Genomic DNA, 14,451 nt, shown 5'->3' with positions numbered 1-14,451 from the left:
TAATTTATTTTTTGAAAAGGTCCTCTTCACACATGATCTCTTAACAGTAATTTACCAGTAAAGGCTGTATGTGTGAAAGGGGCTATAATCATAATCACAATTTCTACAATGCTATTGCTACAACTTTTGCTTATTTGTGATGGTACATTCATACTGCTGAGTGTCAGTATAAGCCCAAAATAGCCATATCAACCAATGCAGCATTTAATATTTATTATAATAATTTTATTTAATAATTATGATTGCAGGAAGCAAATGAACGATTATGAGTATTTTCATAATCATGCATCCATATATCAGCTAAAAAAGGACCAAAAAATCCAACTTTCCAACAAACTCACTGGCAACCTCCTTTTATGTGTCTTCCTCTCACAGCCCCCCTCCACCTCTAATCCATCTGTCTTCCAGCCTCCTCCCCCCATCTCTCTCTCTCTCTCTCTCTCTCTCTCTCTCTCTCTCTCTCACACACTCTTTTGGAGGCTCATAAAAATTTTAAGTGAGACAGCATTCACAAACAATGAGAGAAAAAATATTAGATCTTACAAAAAACATAAAAGAAAGGTGATGATGGTGCTCACATCTGAGGGAAAAAAGAAATCTTAATGACAATAGCATACTACTCATTATTTTTGCAGTACAGTATGTAGTCTGAACACAGTAAGCTAATTTTTATATTGTACCATACTACCATTCAAGAAATTGAGTTCTGTACATTTAAAAAAAAAAAGTTTGCTCACCAAAGCTCCATTTATTTGATTAAAAAAAAAATAAAAAAAAAATAAAACGGTAATATCGTCAAATATTATTACAATTTAAAATAACTGTTTCTTTTTTCTATTATTCTTTTGTGTTCAGTAGAAGAATGAAATTTATACACATCTGAAATAACATGAGGGTGTGTAAATTAAGAATTGTAAGGGGTTTTTTTTCTCCAAAAAATTTCTCAATACTCATTTTCAAGACGACAACTGAATGCCATTCGCTGAATTATACATGCAACAAAATAAGGCCCTATGACAACAATGCAGCATAAAAACGTCTGAAGCGTTTATCGTTGCATATTTCTCCGACTATTTTTATATATATTTGCCAGTATACAGCATATTTAGTAAGCTTGCGTCCCGTTCTGAACATAGCCGTCCTGTCCTCCTGGATCTATTTTACATTTACCTCCGAAGAAACTGTCAAAACAAGTACGAGGTGCAGCACTCCCTCAGTGAAGTTTGCATATTTGCATTGTACCGTATTTTTCCTTCACTGGAATATTCCACATGCTGAATAAATCACTGACAGTCTGGGGCAACAATATTTCCCATCCGTGTCTGCATAACACATGACACAGCCATCATTCGTTGCTTCAGCACAGTGTGTGTGTGTGTGTGTGTGTGTGTGTGTGTGTGTGTGTTTTCTTGCATTGCTCCTTAGTGTATCTCTTTATATGTCTTCATGTGTGAGGGTCGCTCCTCTGAGAGATAACGGTTCGTGATTTGGTTCCTGAGAGATAAAGCGTAATTATAGTGAGCCGTCCTCAATCCAGAGATAGACTGAGATCTGTGTCATTGTATTATTACCCTGAGGTCTGTCGCTAACATTCATACCTGCATCACAGCGCAGACACACACAACACGGACAGAACTTTTGAGAAGCAACAGAAGGCAGAACTGCAGAATAAACCTGCTACTCACCTCTGTAATGCTGCTAAAATGCTATAAGAATTCAACTCTATTATTAATATGCACATGACTTTTATAATGCAACATTGAACTACTTTCATTATCAGTGTTGAAAACAGTTGTGCTTCTTAATATTTCTGTGGAACACGTGATAAAATATCACTCTTTTGTTACATTATAAAAGTCTTTACTTTTAATCAAATGCATCTGAATAAAAAAAAAAACTTCTAAAGAAGCAAGCTTCAAAAATGTCGAAAATCCAAAATTCTGCTATAAAGCAGCTATGCAAGACATTGTCATAATTCGCCTCGAGTCAGTTTAATGTTGATTGATTTCAGTTCTAGATACATGTCAATGTTGCAAAATTCAGGAACTGTGAATGAATTCGATTCATCTATAAAACTACTCAACAAAACACAATAGTGTCATTTAGCTCAGTAATATTTACTAATCTACTATCAAACTACCATCTACTATAAACTTATCAGCAGTTTCTGAGAGAAAATGTTTTCAGAGTAAACACTTGCAATAAAGAGAATGGGTTAATATTCAGTGAGGACACTCTAAAGCAGAGACACAGGCACGTGCTGGCCTACTTTTCATGCAACACAGCGTGTGTTTACCTGGCCGATCTGTGCGTCAGTGTGTACCGGCCCGTCCCAGTCACACCTTCAGTCCCAGACAAAGATGAGCAGGTGGCCTATACAGCACAAGCCTGGATGCTCACTGATCTACAGACCGAGAACATCGAGTACAGCAGATTATGAGTATAGTATGCGGTCCGAGAGTGTGAAACACAGTTAAACCAAGTGTGAAGAGCAGAGAAGGGAGAAAAAAGAGAGTTTATTAGGGACAGTGCGTGTGTGGAGCATGATATTGCATACAAGTATGTGTTACTTATATGCAGTGATATGCTCCACACACACACACTGTCCCTAATAAACCCTATTTTTTTATCCACAGATATCCTCTCCGGCTATACGTAGGTCATCCTGCAAAAGGGCCGTAAGCAAGCGTGAAAATGAACCCTGAGATGTGCAGAAGACAGCTTACAGCTGCAAGAGTCTAATGCGCTGTCAGTGGGGAGTGAACACAGGCTGATATTAAAATTCACACAACAGACTCCTTCAAACTCATTTCTAAAGCTCACCTTCAAGAACTGCTTTCCAGCTTTATCCCACAAAGACTTCAGCAGCTCTACATTAAAGACAAAACTCAAAAAACGTGCTTCCCATACATGGATTTGCAGGTATTTAAGAAAGGGCAAAGATACAACACCGGGTTTGAACCATAACCTTATGCTGATCGCAACACTACCACCGTGTATGTGCATTTAGGGATGTGCAAAGTAAACTACATATTTTTATAATCAAATAGCCTGAATGACTAGTCAACCAATCTGTCTCAGAAAGCTTTGTATAATTAAGCTGGTGTCTGGTTTACCTGACTCCAATCACACAAGTTTCTTAGGAGACGGTTACGTAAGAAGTGTTTAAAAACAGATGGATGTGTTTCAGAATGCAGGGTCTCAAATCGTTTGAGGAAACGAAATTATTTTACTTGCCATGGTGTCTTAAAAACACAATAGGGTTAAAAAGATGTGATGCAATGCATAACATTTTTATATATATTTAATAATCTATGTAGTTACACACTATATATATATACTGTATTTTACTGTACAGATAGATAGATAGTATAAAAAAAATAATTTATAATAATATTTAAAAATAATACTTAATAATAATAAATAAAAAATTCTCAGATAGCATAGATGGGTTTTAAAATACATAGCTACTTTTATTTTTTAAGGGGGACCATTAGATAGTCCTTGGATACAAAAAGTGTGAAAATCCCTGGACTACTCAACTAGTTTGTGAACGCAGCTTCACACAGTGCCGCTTCCACTCGAGGGAGGGATGTCATCATGTTACATGATAAGAAAGAGCACAAGCACAACCTCAAGGGTTACTGCCATGTTGAGTTACACAAACTGGAATAGGCACAAGCCCTCCACTGTAACTCTCTTCAATCTCAAACCCAGAGCTTTTGAGAGAATCCCACTAAACCGTCATAAGCACCACTGCCAGATGTTGTTATCTCAAACCAGCTTGTGAAAACATTTGAATGTCAGTGAATAGTAACTGAAATTTTTGACTTCAAGCTCTCAGACAGTAGGGTTTTTTTTTTTTTGCAAGTACCATGAACAAAAATATGATATCTGTGGAAAAGCCTATCTGGATTAATCTATGTAAATCTTCACCAGCCCGAGAGTATGGGAGAAATGTCTGAAAGCTGAAAATATGAATGAAAATCTGACATGAAAGCATGAGAGAAACCTCATTATCAAATCATTTGTAAATGCAGAGTTGCAGACATGCAATAGCACAGACTGTGCAAAGAGCCCCAGTGCTTTACTGATGGATCTTGCATGCTTATTATCTTTCCTGAACTCATTTAAAGGCATCACATTAGTCGTTTTAAACACTACCTTATGCATGCATTATTTAAAGTAACAGTTTAATGGAAACAAACTCAAACATACTAAATTTTGGTTGAAATGCAAATAAACAATGCACTATAAATAATTTGGATACTGTAGAAATATAATTCACGTGATCTCAGTAATTCCGCAAAAAGCAGCATGTCTGACAGAATTGTCATTTCAAACAGAGTTTGCAAAAATAAATCCTTACGGCTACAGATTTGATTAATTCCTTAAGATAATATTCAAAGGATAATGAATGTTTCTAATATCTTTCCACTCCCAATGCACCTGAGTGTTTTTATGAAAATATGGAAATCTGACATGAATTAGAGCCATGTGAGTCTTCTTATGAAAGAAATTCAGCTCTGTGGAGACAGCGCTCCATCACTGCACTAATGTAGCCCTGTAATATTAATGCACAATTCCCATGAGCTTTATTTATTCAGAGCTCATAAAAACACACAGGATTTTAGTCTTCAAGATTAAAAGCATCCTTATTATTATCGACTATGGGCTATTTAGGGTTAGGGAGTTGACAAATCTCTTGACACAAAGTATTAAACTTTAGTAACACAACTGTAACCCTGAACCACAAAACCAGGCTTAAGTGTCAATTTTTCAAAATTAAGATTTATACGCCATCTGTAAGATGAATACATAAGGTTCCATTGATGTATGGTTTGTTAGGATCGGACAATATTTGGCCGAGATACAACTATTTGAAAATCTGGAATCTGAGGATGTAAAAAAAAAATCTAAATACTGAAAAAATCATCTTTAAAGTTGTCCAAATGAATTCTAAGCAATGCTTAATCAAAAATTAAGTTTTGATATATTAACAGTAGAAAATTTACAAAATATCTTCATGGAACATCATGAAGGATCCTTCATGGATCTTTTCTTAATATCTTAATGGTTTTGGCACAAAAGACAAACTGATAATTTTGACCAATACAATGTTTTTTTTTTGGCTATTGCTAAAAATATACCCAAGTGCCTTAAGACTGGTTTTGTGCTCCAGGGTCACAAATGATACATAAATAAATTACGATAAAATTAAATTAAATAGAATATTATAATAAATAATATTTGTTAAAAGTACAGGAAATATCTTCCATATTTTCATAATTTCCTTTGTATTTAGTAATTACAACATAAATTACAATTATTTAATATTTAAGTGCTATTATAAAATCAAATTATATATTTTTTTGAGAGCCATAGTTTTAACTGTAATTATTTAATAATAAATATAATAATATTTCTTAATAATCTTAATCTAATTTCTAAGTGATGCACAAATATATTTAAATGGAAATTAAAATCTCTCTCCCCAGGTTTATACATCTAACAGCACAGAAATACCCAGACAATATTTTAAAATTACCTTTTGCTTTAGTACAACATAAGAGTCAGTTATTTAATATTTCAATGTCCTCATAACATCAAACTTATTATTTTCTTTTAAATATATATATATATATATATATATATATATATATATACACACACACACACACACACACACACATATATATTCTTTGAAAGAAGTCCTAACATGATTGTCTTCTTTTACCTGTTCATCAAAATACTACAAACAGCATCATAGCCTGCATAAATATGAATTCTAACACATGAAATGGTTTTGTAAGCAGTTCATGAATGTTGTAATGAAATAGCCGTATGGTGGGTTTCTGTAACAGGGTCCATTGGCTCTGTACTGGCCTGGCTGTGTGTGTATGTGTAGAGCTGATTACAGTCAATTACAGTACGCTTCATTCTTTATCACTGCATCAGTAAGCAAGAGCCTGAAAACAGGCAGTCTGCCACACTCCACCTACCTACTGCATCTGTCATCTGTCTCTGTGTGCTAATACTCTTCATCACTGGAGATACGACTGCAAAAAATTAATGATTTACACAGTATCTGCTGCTCGGAAATCCTTCGGACGCAAAAGAACCCCGAAGTATTCAGACACTTAAGCCACACTTAAAATGCCTGAATGTCATTTAATTCGATATAAACCAAGCACCATCTGCAAACAAATGATGCATTAGCTTTTCCTGGAAAATATAATCATAGCTTTTGCATTATATCATTGCTAGTAGCATTTGTATTCAGATCAGAAAGCAAGTGAAAAATGTTGTAGTCTAAACAGACCTGTGTCTGGAAGGCTAAATGTTAGCATGACACTAACTCAGCTAGCTTTTCAATAACAAGAAAATTTGACATTTTTATCACAATTCTGACTTTTTTCTTCACAATTGTAAGTTTATATCTCACAATTCAGATTTTTTTCATCAATTTCAAGTTTATATCATGCAATTTTGTACTATCTGAGTTTTTTCCTTACAATTACAAGTTAAACATTTTTAAATTAACATTGATGTTTCTCATGTAGCCACTTTTTATATTTGCATTGCATTGCATTGCATTCTATTCGCATCTTCTCTTTCATAAATCTTTCATAAAATGATACTGTTTGTCACTGTGTTCATCTTAGTGAAAATTCTGTATTCGAATTTTAGCAGATACTTTGTAAAATTAAGCTCCATATTAATGTAGATGTTTTTCTGCCAAATAAATTTCTCTAATTGCTGAATTAAAATTTTCTCAGAAAATTTACATTTTGCAGCTACAGTACTGCATTGTGTAGCATAGCTAGTAGCATTTACATGCTTATACAGTACTTGCATGGTGAAGGTTTTCAGTTTTACTGTAGACCTTGTCAGAAAGCAGAAAGTGAGAGAGTCTAAACTTGAATCTGAAAAACAAAGTGCTAAAATCTGTCCATCATGTTTTGTATCTGGAGAATTGCGACCGGATGGTCCGTTCTTCTTCACTAAAAGTTGCTGAGGCACAGCTGTAGTTTAACAGTGTCAGCTGGCCGATGCTCTCAGCATAAGAGCTTTAAATATAACTCTCACTGATGGCCGTCTCGAGTAAGAACTAATGCATGGACTCACATCCGCTGGCTTTACATGGCACGAATAGCTCCTCTGTGTAAGGTGCCACTGTGTGGGTTCATATTACTCTGCTAATTTCTATGCAATTATCTCATAAGCTGCTACATCGGCATATAATTTGACACAGAGGAAAAGTTCAAATCCCCTCACAGGCTAGTTAATGGAAAAAAGTTTAAAGTATTACTCATATTAGCAGGCCTACATTATGTGTGTGAAGAACTAAAATAGTAGTGATACTACTGACTTAACTATAGTATTTACATTTTTCAGTAGCGTGGCACTAGTGAACGGTTCTCTGGGGAACCACAGATGGCTCTTCTATGGTAACATTGCGAAAACAACCTTTTGGGACCTTTATTTTTAGGAATGTAGCTTAGCTGGTTTAAGAATAGTCTAGTTTTTCCATAAACAAGCTAGATTTTGCACCATAATGTCATATGCAGCATTAGAAATTCTGATTCCTTTTAGTGAATTAGTGCGCTTAAGATGGTTCACCTAAATAAGAGATTCACTGCATCAAACATAACTCCTGCATCTTCTCTTTTGAAGTGAAATATTTAATTAAATGATGCTGTTTGTCAGTATGTGTTCATTTCTTTAATCCTAGCAGCTACATTCTTAATGAAACACACAAAATGTTTCTAGAATGTGAAAATGTTCAGGGGGGAAAAATGGCTGTTTTAAGAACTGTTCACCGTAAGGTTTTCTGAGGAAACCAGAATGCTGCTTCCATTGCAACCATGAAAAAAAAAAACTCACTCTTGGAACCTTTATTTCTTAAAGGTCCCGTTCTTCGTGATCCCATGTTTCAAACTTTAGTTTGTGTGTAATGTTGTTGTTAGAGTATAAATAATATCTGTAAAATTCTAAAGCTCAAAGTTCAATGCCAAAGGAGATATTATATTTAACAGAATTCGCCTAAAACGAATGACCCGTTTGGACTACATCCCTCTAGTTCTTGCAGTAATGTCGTCACTAAAACCGTTTTTTGACTAACCTCTGCCCACAAGAATACACAAAAAAGTGGGCGTGGTCTTGTTGCGCTCCGACGGAGAAGAGGAAGAGTTGTGTTTGTCGCCATGTCGTCGAAACACTGTTATTTTCATCTTGGAGTCCAATCATCTTTGTTTGGGCTTCCCAGGGACGCTGTCCTTGGAGATTAATGGTTACAATTTATGTTTAACTCGGTTCCCGAAAATTATAATCCACATGTAAAACTATGTGCAGCACATTTTGCTGAGGACAGCTTCCTCAATCTCAATCAGTTTAATGCCGGATTTGCACAAAGATTATTCTTGAAAGATGGAGCAGTTCCCTCTTTGTCTGGAGAAGGCGTTGTATATGGACCACAACCAGTAGTTGGTGCATTTAACAGTTTCTGTAACTTATCACACAAAGGGCAACGCTGTTTAGCTTTGTTAACTAGATGGTAGGGCTGTGCAAAAAAATCGAACGTGATTTTCATGCGCATCTCGTCAGTAAAGGCATTCTGTGATTAGAAGTACATCTCCAGCACGTGCGTTCTTTTACTGTCTATGGTTCAGATCAGGATTGCCATGTTTTCCAAATAAATCCTTCCCCCTTGCTTCTCAAAACTACTCCAAAACTAGCCCAATCGCGTTACCAGGAGGGCTGCGTGCACTCAGCTGCTGTCGAAGCACAACACAGGAACCGCTGGCCCAATCAGAACTTGTTACGTATTTCTGAAGGAGGGACTTTATAGAACAAGGAAGTCATCAGCCCGTTTTTATGACAGTGAAAACAGCGGTATACAGATGAAAAATACTGTGTTTTTTTTACACGCGAAACATGAACACATGTTATATTGCACACTGTAAACACAATCAAAGCTTAAAAACCAAAAACAAACGTGACCTTTAAGAGTGCACATTGTAAAATTTGGTTCAATTTAATGCAGTCACTCTAATTAATATATGTAGATGTTTCATGCTGATTAAATAAAATTCAGCAAGTAGAACATTTTAAATTCTGAATAAAAGTATTATCACACTCTTTTTAATTTAAAAAAGATATTGTTCCCATAAATAACTTTATTGTTAGCAACACAGTGCAGCCACTTTATTTAAAAGAGTTTACAGGAATAAAAGGCATCAACATGCAGTTTCATTCTTCTCTTAACTATACTAAAATAATGCAAACAACTAGATTAGTACATTTTCTGAATAAAATGTGAATGGTGACCTTACCAAGTCAAGACACAATGCCAGGCTGTTGTTGGTGGTTGCCACGTCACTTCTATGCAGTTGCTAACATGTTCCGAGTGTTTTTAGCACATTACTATATGGCTTCACCTCCTCTGTGATACTGTAGGTTCCTAAATATGGTCTATAGACGATGGGTAAAAACTGCACGCCAGTGATCGTACATCACAAAAGTAATAGCACACCTCTTCTCAATAATCTCAAGACCACAGGATGAGTAACTCATCGAAGTTTAATAAGGGCAGAGGTTTGTTCAAATCCCTCTCAGTATGAGCAACAATAAAAACGATGCTTGCCTTAGCAAAAACACTAATTATGTTCCGTTCACTGCATTTATTCTCATTACGATGTGCAGAGCATTGATAAAGTAGATTCACTTTTCACCGTTTTAAATGCAGGATTCTTACAGCTTAAAATACCACTAATTCATCACATGTTTATAGGTATTTCATTTTTAAATGTTTTTGAAAGAAGTCTCTAATTGTCACCAAGACTGCATTTACTTAATGGAAATACAGTAATATTGTGAATTATTATTATAATTTAACATAATAATATTTTTTAAATGTAATTTATTCTGAATTTTCAGCATCATTACTGCAGTCTTCAGTGTCACATGATCTTCAGAGATCATACTAATATGCTGATCTGCTGCTCAAGAAACATTTCTTATTATTATCAATGTTGAAAACAGTTCTGCTTCATATTTTTGTGGAAACTATGACACATTTCTTTATTATTTGATGAATAGGAAATGTGAAAGAATGGTGTTTCGTTTGTTTTAATACATTTTATGCATCCTTGCTGAATTTAAAAATAAATGAAGAAAAAGACACCAAACACTTAAATAGCCGCATAGATTTACCATTAACCCCGTTCATACCACTGAAAATGACTGTTGAATGCAGTATCATTGGTTCTATTCTGCCTTTACGTTTTCTGGCCCTATATAACCCTCTAGCAACATGAATAGTTAAAAACCAATCAAAATGGGAAGACCATCATTTCAACAGAAGCCCGTCAAGTCATCCTAAAGGCTAAACATTTGAGTATAATTAAATTACTATAAGGCTGACTTTATTAGGGAATATGTTCTTGATTCTTGCAGGCTTCTTATGTGGTCCTAGTGAATATTAAAACCCCATAGTACAGTGAACTTGATTTATTCTGCACTGCTGCAGCCAAAATGAGTCAGAAGCTCTGTTCCAAAACATAGTGAACTACCTATACTCGTTTTAAGGCATCATCTTGATATTGTACTGCTTCTTTCAATACTGAAGAACAATACAGAATCTAATTGGAATTGACTATTTAATCCAATATTTTAGTGTGCGGTGTAGTGTTGTGCTTATTAGAGTATTGCGTAGTTATCTTAGCAACATGCCAGTCCCAAATCCTACTAAAATCATATTAGTAAATACGAGTAAAGTAGCTGAAACAGTCCCGATGGAGAATTCAGAGATCTTGAAATGTCAATAATGAGAAAATTGCATGGTAAGCTCTGCATCTGAGGTGCTTATTCATGAGCTCTCTGCCCGATATCATGACTATGCTAATGAGAATGCAAATAAAAGTTTGTGGAACTTGACTAGTCCTACTTACTGTCTGTTTACTCAATGCCTGATGCAATTACACACATAACTGGAAAGAACTTCCTCAATCCAGCAAAATGCCATTGCTTATGGAGTAAAAGGTTGATAAACTGTCTACCTGGAAATAGCGCACATGTGGAGAGCTGTCTTTTCCATTCCAGTCAACACACATTTTAGACTATATAAACTTCAGCACAATTATTTGATGCACTATGTGACTTACAGTGCTTTCAGGCTATACATGTTTTACCAGTATGTGTGTTCCCTGGGAAATGAACCCACAACCTTTTGCACTACTAATGCAATGCTCCACCACTGAGCCACAGGAACAATATATAGTCTCTATTTTGGATAAACCTCCACCTTAAGAGCACATCAAAACCAAATATTTAGTCCATTTCTGGCTACATGGAACTAAACTGATGTTCCTTCTTTACCAATAGCTCTCTTTTACAGAGTCCATAGTCTTTACAGCAAAACACACTGTCCGTACGGTGAAAATGCAGTTACACACTTCAAAATGTTTGTGGACATTAATAACAGACAACAAAATTATTGAAGTCAGCTTTATAGTGTTATTTTCACATGATGAGACTATTAGTACAGCCTGAGACGCCATGTTGAATTTAACACGGCAGAAAGAGGCTGTGAGGGATTGATTTTTATAATTGCACACACTGTAAAGGACCTAAATGACGTAATTGTCAAACAATTTCACACAATTTATTATTCTTTATTTATTTATTGTTAATATGTTTCATCAGTTGAACACTTGGCTTGTTGTCAAAAAATAGCCAAGCCATTGAATGCCCGTATTTTTACAGACTAGTTTTCATAAAAATAATACGGAACTGGGTCTATGGTAAAAAGTGTTCAGGTAACTCCAAAACAATTATTCTACCAGATGGAACAAACATCAGGAGAGAGAGAGAGAGAGAGAGAGAGAGAGAGAGAGACCTCTATGGAAGTTTCTTTGCAAAACAAATCAGGCACATGTATTCTTTAAAATCACTTTTCAGACTTTTCAAAAATGTCTTTGAACTGCCAGAGGTCAAGTTACTTAGTCATCTTTCACTTTTTCATTTCCAAGTGTTCCTCAATAACATTATGCAATAGCATAACCTGCTGCGCTTATATTCAAAAGCTGAACTGACATTATTCAAAAATATTAAGTTCTCTTCTCATAAAATACCAAAATGCAAAACCACTTAAGCGCCGATTGATATTAAATGAATACAAAATGATGAATGGGATAGTCAGTGCACCTCACTCAAGTGTATAAAACAGCAATGTTCTGTTTAAAAACGATTAAGTGACTGTTGAAGTACTGATGCGCCTTCTATTGCGGATTTAGTCACAGAGGCGAACGGAACCAATGGCTTTAAGCTCATTCCTTTTAAAGCAGTGACATCTCCCAGTCAATTACCTCACAAAACTCGGAGCACAGACACAAAAAGTATCCAAATGAAAAGATATTTCTCGAAGTGAGCGTCTGAGCCGTCTCTATCTCACACAATTCGAGATAATTCCTCTAACCAGTGATCTACCATACAGTGGGGTGGACTTGCATTAGAGACCCTGCACGGTTTACAGGTACTTAAACCGATTGTAAAACGGGGGCAGAAGGGTATCTTTCCCTCACGGGAACACAGAAAGTGCCTGACTTGGAGTGATAAAATGACAGCAGTCCTCCACCTGCATCACTGAGAGCATCAGCATCAGCATCAGTGGTACTCTAGCGCAGGAGGACGCTGAGGGAGGAACACGGGGGATGCAGCAGAAATCCATCAGTCCTCTTACCTTGAAAGGGAACATATGACATGTTCCAACGGCATTGAACGTGTTCTCCGGGTCTCTTCAGTCTCTTGACATGCAAAAATATCCTTCAGCAGTCAAAGGAAGCGAAAAAGCCCTAGTGCTCATGGACTGCGTCGACGCCGGAGCGATATTCCCGTGATGCGAATGGAAAAACCGAAACAAAATCATCGTCCATGGTCGACGAGAGCCATTAGAATGATTACAGCCCGTGTATCACATCACATATCTCACACGCGCAAAACAAGAGTGATAAAGAAGAGGAAAACGAAGGGAGAGAGAGACAGAAAGAGAGAGAGAGAGAAGGGGGCGGTGAAGGGAGCGCGCGCGTTTACCAGTGTAGATCGATCTAAATGCACTGTGTGTATGTCTGTTAATGTAACGTGATATAATTTCCCTACAGAGTCACATGACTATTAAATACCACCGAATACGGATATGGTAATCACTGTGATGTATGCTACATTTGAGTATATTTCTATGATGCCATCGCTGTTTTAAGTCATACATTGAGTGGACAGTTCATTTGAACCTCGATGGGAAATCTTACAGAATTTAACCTCAAATATAAACTTTTTTTTTTTTTTAGCTGAGGAAAAGTAGGCGTATCACTATTACTAGCCTATTGCTCATAGGCTTATTGGGATTTGAATAAAGCATATGCAGCTTTGTTGAAAATACATGTTTTTACTTTAAGGTGATCAGCTTCATAATTTTTAGTTGAAAAAATGTTCGAAAAAGTCATAGACTTACAGTGAAAGAGGGATGGTCCATATCTGATGCCAGAATATTACAGAGAGGAGTGGAATCTTTTGACTTGAGTCAGCAAGCAACCATCTAGTACAACCACCAAGAACACAACCAGAAAACAACATGCAACCAAATCGGTGGGTTTTATAAAATAATGAATCATTTAAAATTTCTTCAGAAAATGTAAAAATAAGATTTTTTTCCCCTTATTTAAATGAACTCAAACATCTTAAATGTACCAAACTGGGATATGTGGAAAAGATTAGAAAAAAAATAAGTAAATAAATAAATAAATATAAATAGTCAATATATAAACAATACATCTAACAGTGCTGTATTAAATTGATTAGAAAACGTTAATAATACATTTTTCACAATAATGGATAATCTACATGAAAATATTTTGGTACCTTTTAAATTTTAGATTCAGTCGCATATAAAACACACACACACACACACACACACACACACACACACACACACACACACACACACACACACAAACTGCTGCTGTAAGCATTTGTTTTATGGAAAGACTTCATTTAGCCAATCAAGAGAGTCACTCTCTGCTTGTCAATCATTTTGCATGTTCCAAATATGGAAAGCAGGAAGCTAAGAGAGTTAGAGTTGTAGTTTTATTCCAGGATTATGTGAATTGCCCTAATGTGGGAATTTTTTTTGCATTTCAGATTTCTGTGACATTTTGATGTGTAACCAAGACATTAAATCCACAACTAATACCACAAAAAAAAAACACAAAAAAAAACAGGATGTGTCCCCAGCTTTGGTAACCCAAAAGTCTAACTGGCCTTCATGTATTTATGGGGGAGCTACAAACACAAAACCTTAAGTGTCCCACATTAGGCTATGTCCCAATTTAGTACAATTCACCCTAAATGTGTTCATAGAGGTTCAAAGAGGTCTTGGGAACAAAGATAGCCAGC

The 14,451-nt window shown here is 35.7% G+C and overlaps 1 protein-coding gene across 6 annotated transcripts in view; it reads right to left on the bottom strand.

Annotated features, from left to right (window-relative positions):
- LOC128031042 (ras/Rap GTPase-activating protein SynGAP-like) overlaps positions 1-13,081 on the bottom strand; it is a 101,517-nt gene extending 88,436 nt beyond the window's left edge. For 4 of the 6 annotated variants that reach the window (XM_052619244.1, XM_052619249.1, XM_052619247.1 and 1 more), the window contains exon 1: positions 12,743-13,079. In XM_052619244.1, the coding sequence (XP_052475204.1) occupies positions 12,743-12,764 (22 nt within the window). In that variant the 5' untranslated portion in view covers positions 12,765-13,079. Of the gene's footprint in view, positions 1-12,742 lie in introns of all 6 variants that reach the window. The other 2 variants (XM_052619246.1, XM_052619250.1) reach the window with 2 other exon arrangements.
- Positions 13,082-14,451: the final 1,370 nt, after the last annotated feature.

This window comes from Carassius gibelio, chromosome A16 (assembly GCF_023724105.1).
Source record: "Carassius gibelio isolate Cgi1373 ecotype wild population from Czech Republic chromosome A16, carGib1.2-hapl.c, whole genome shotgun sequence".
NCBI classification, from domain to species: domain Eukaryota; kingdom Metazoa; phylum Chordata; class Actinopteri; order Cypriniformes; family Cyprinidae; genus Carassius; species Carassius gibelio.
Note: the sequence above shows the minus strand (reverse complement) of the source record. Positions and strands in the feature narration are given on the sequence as shown.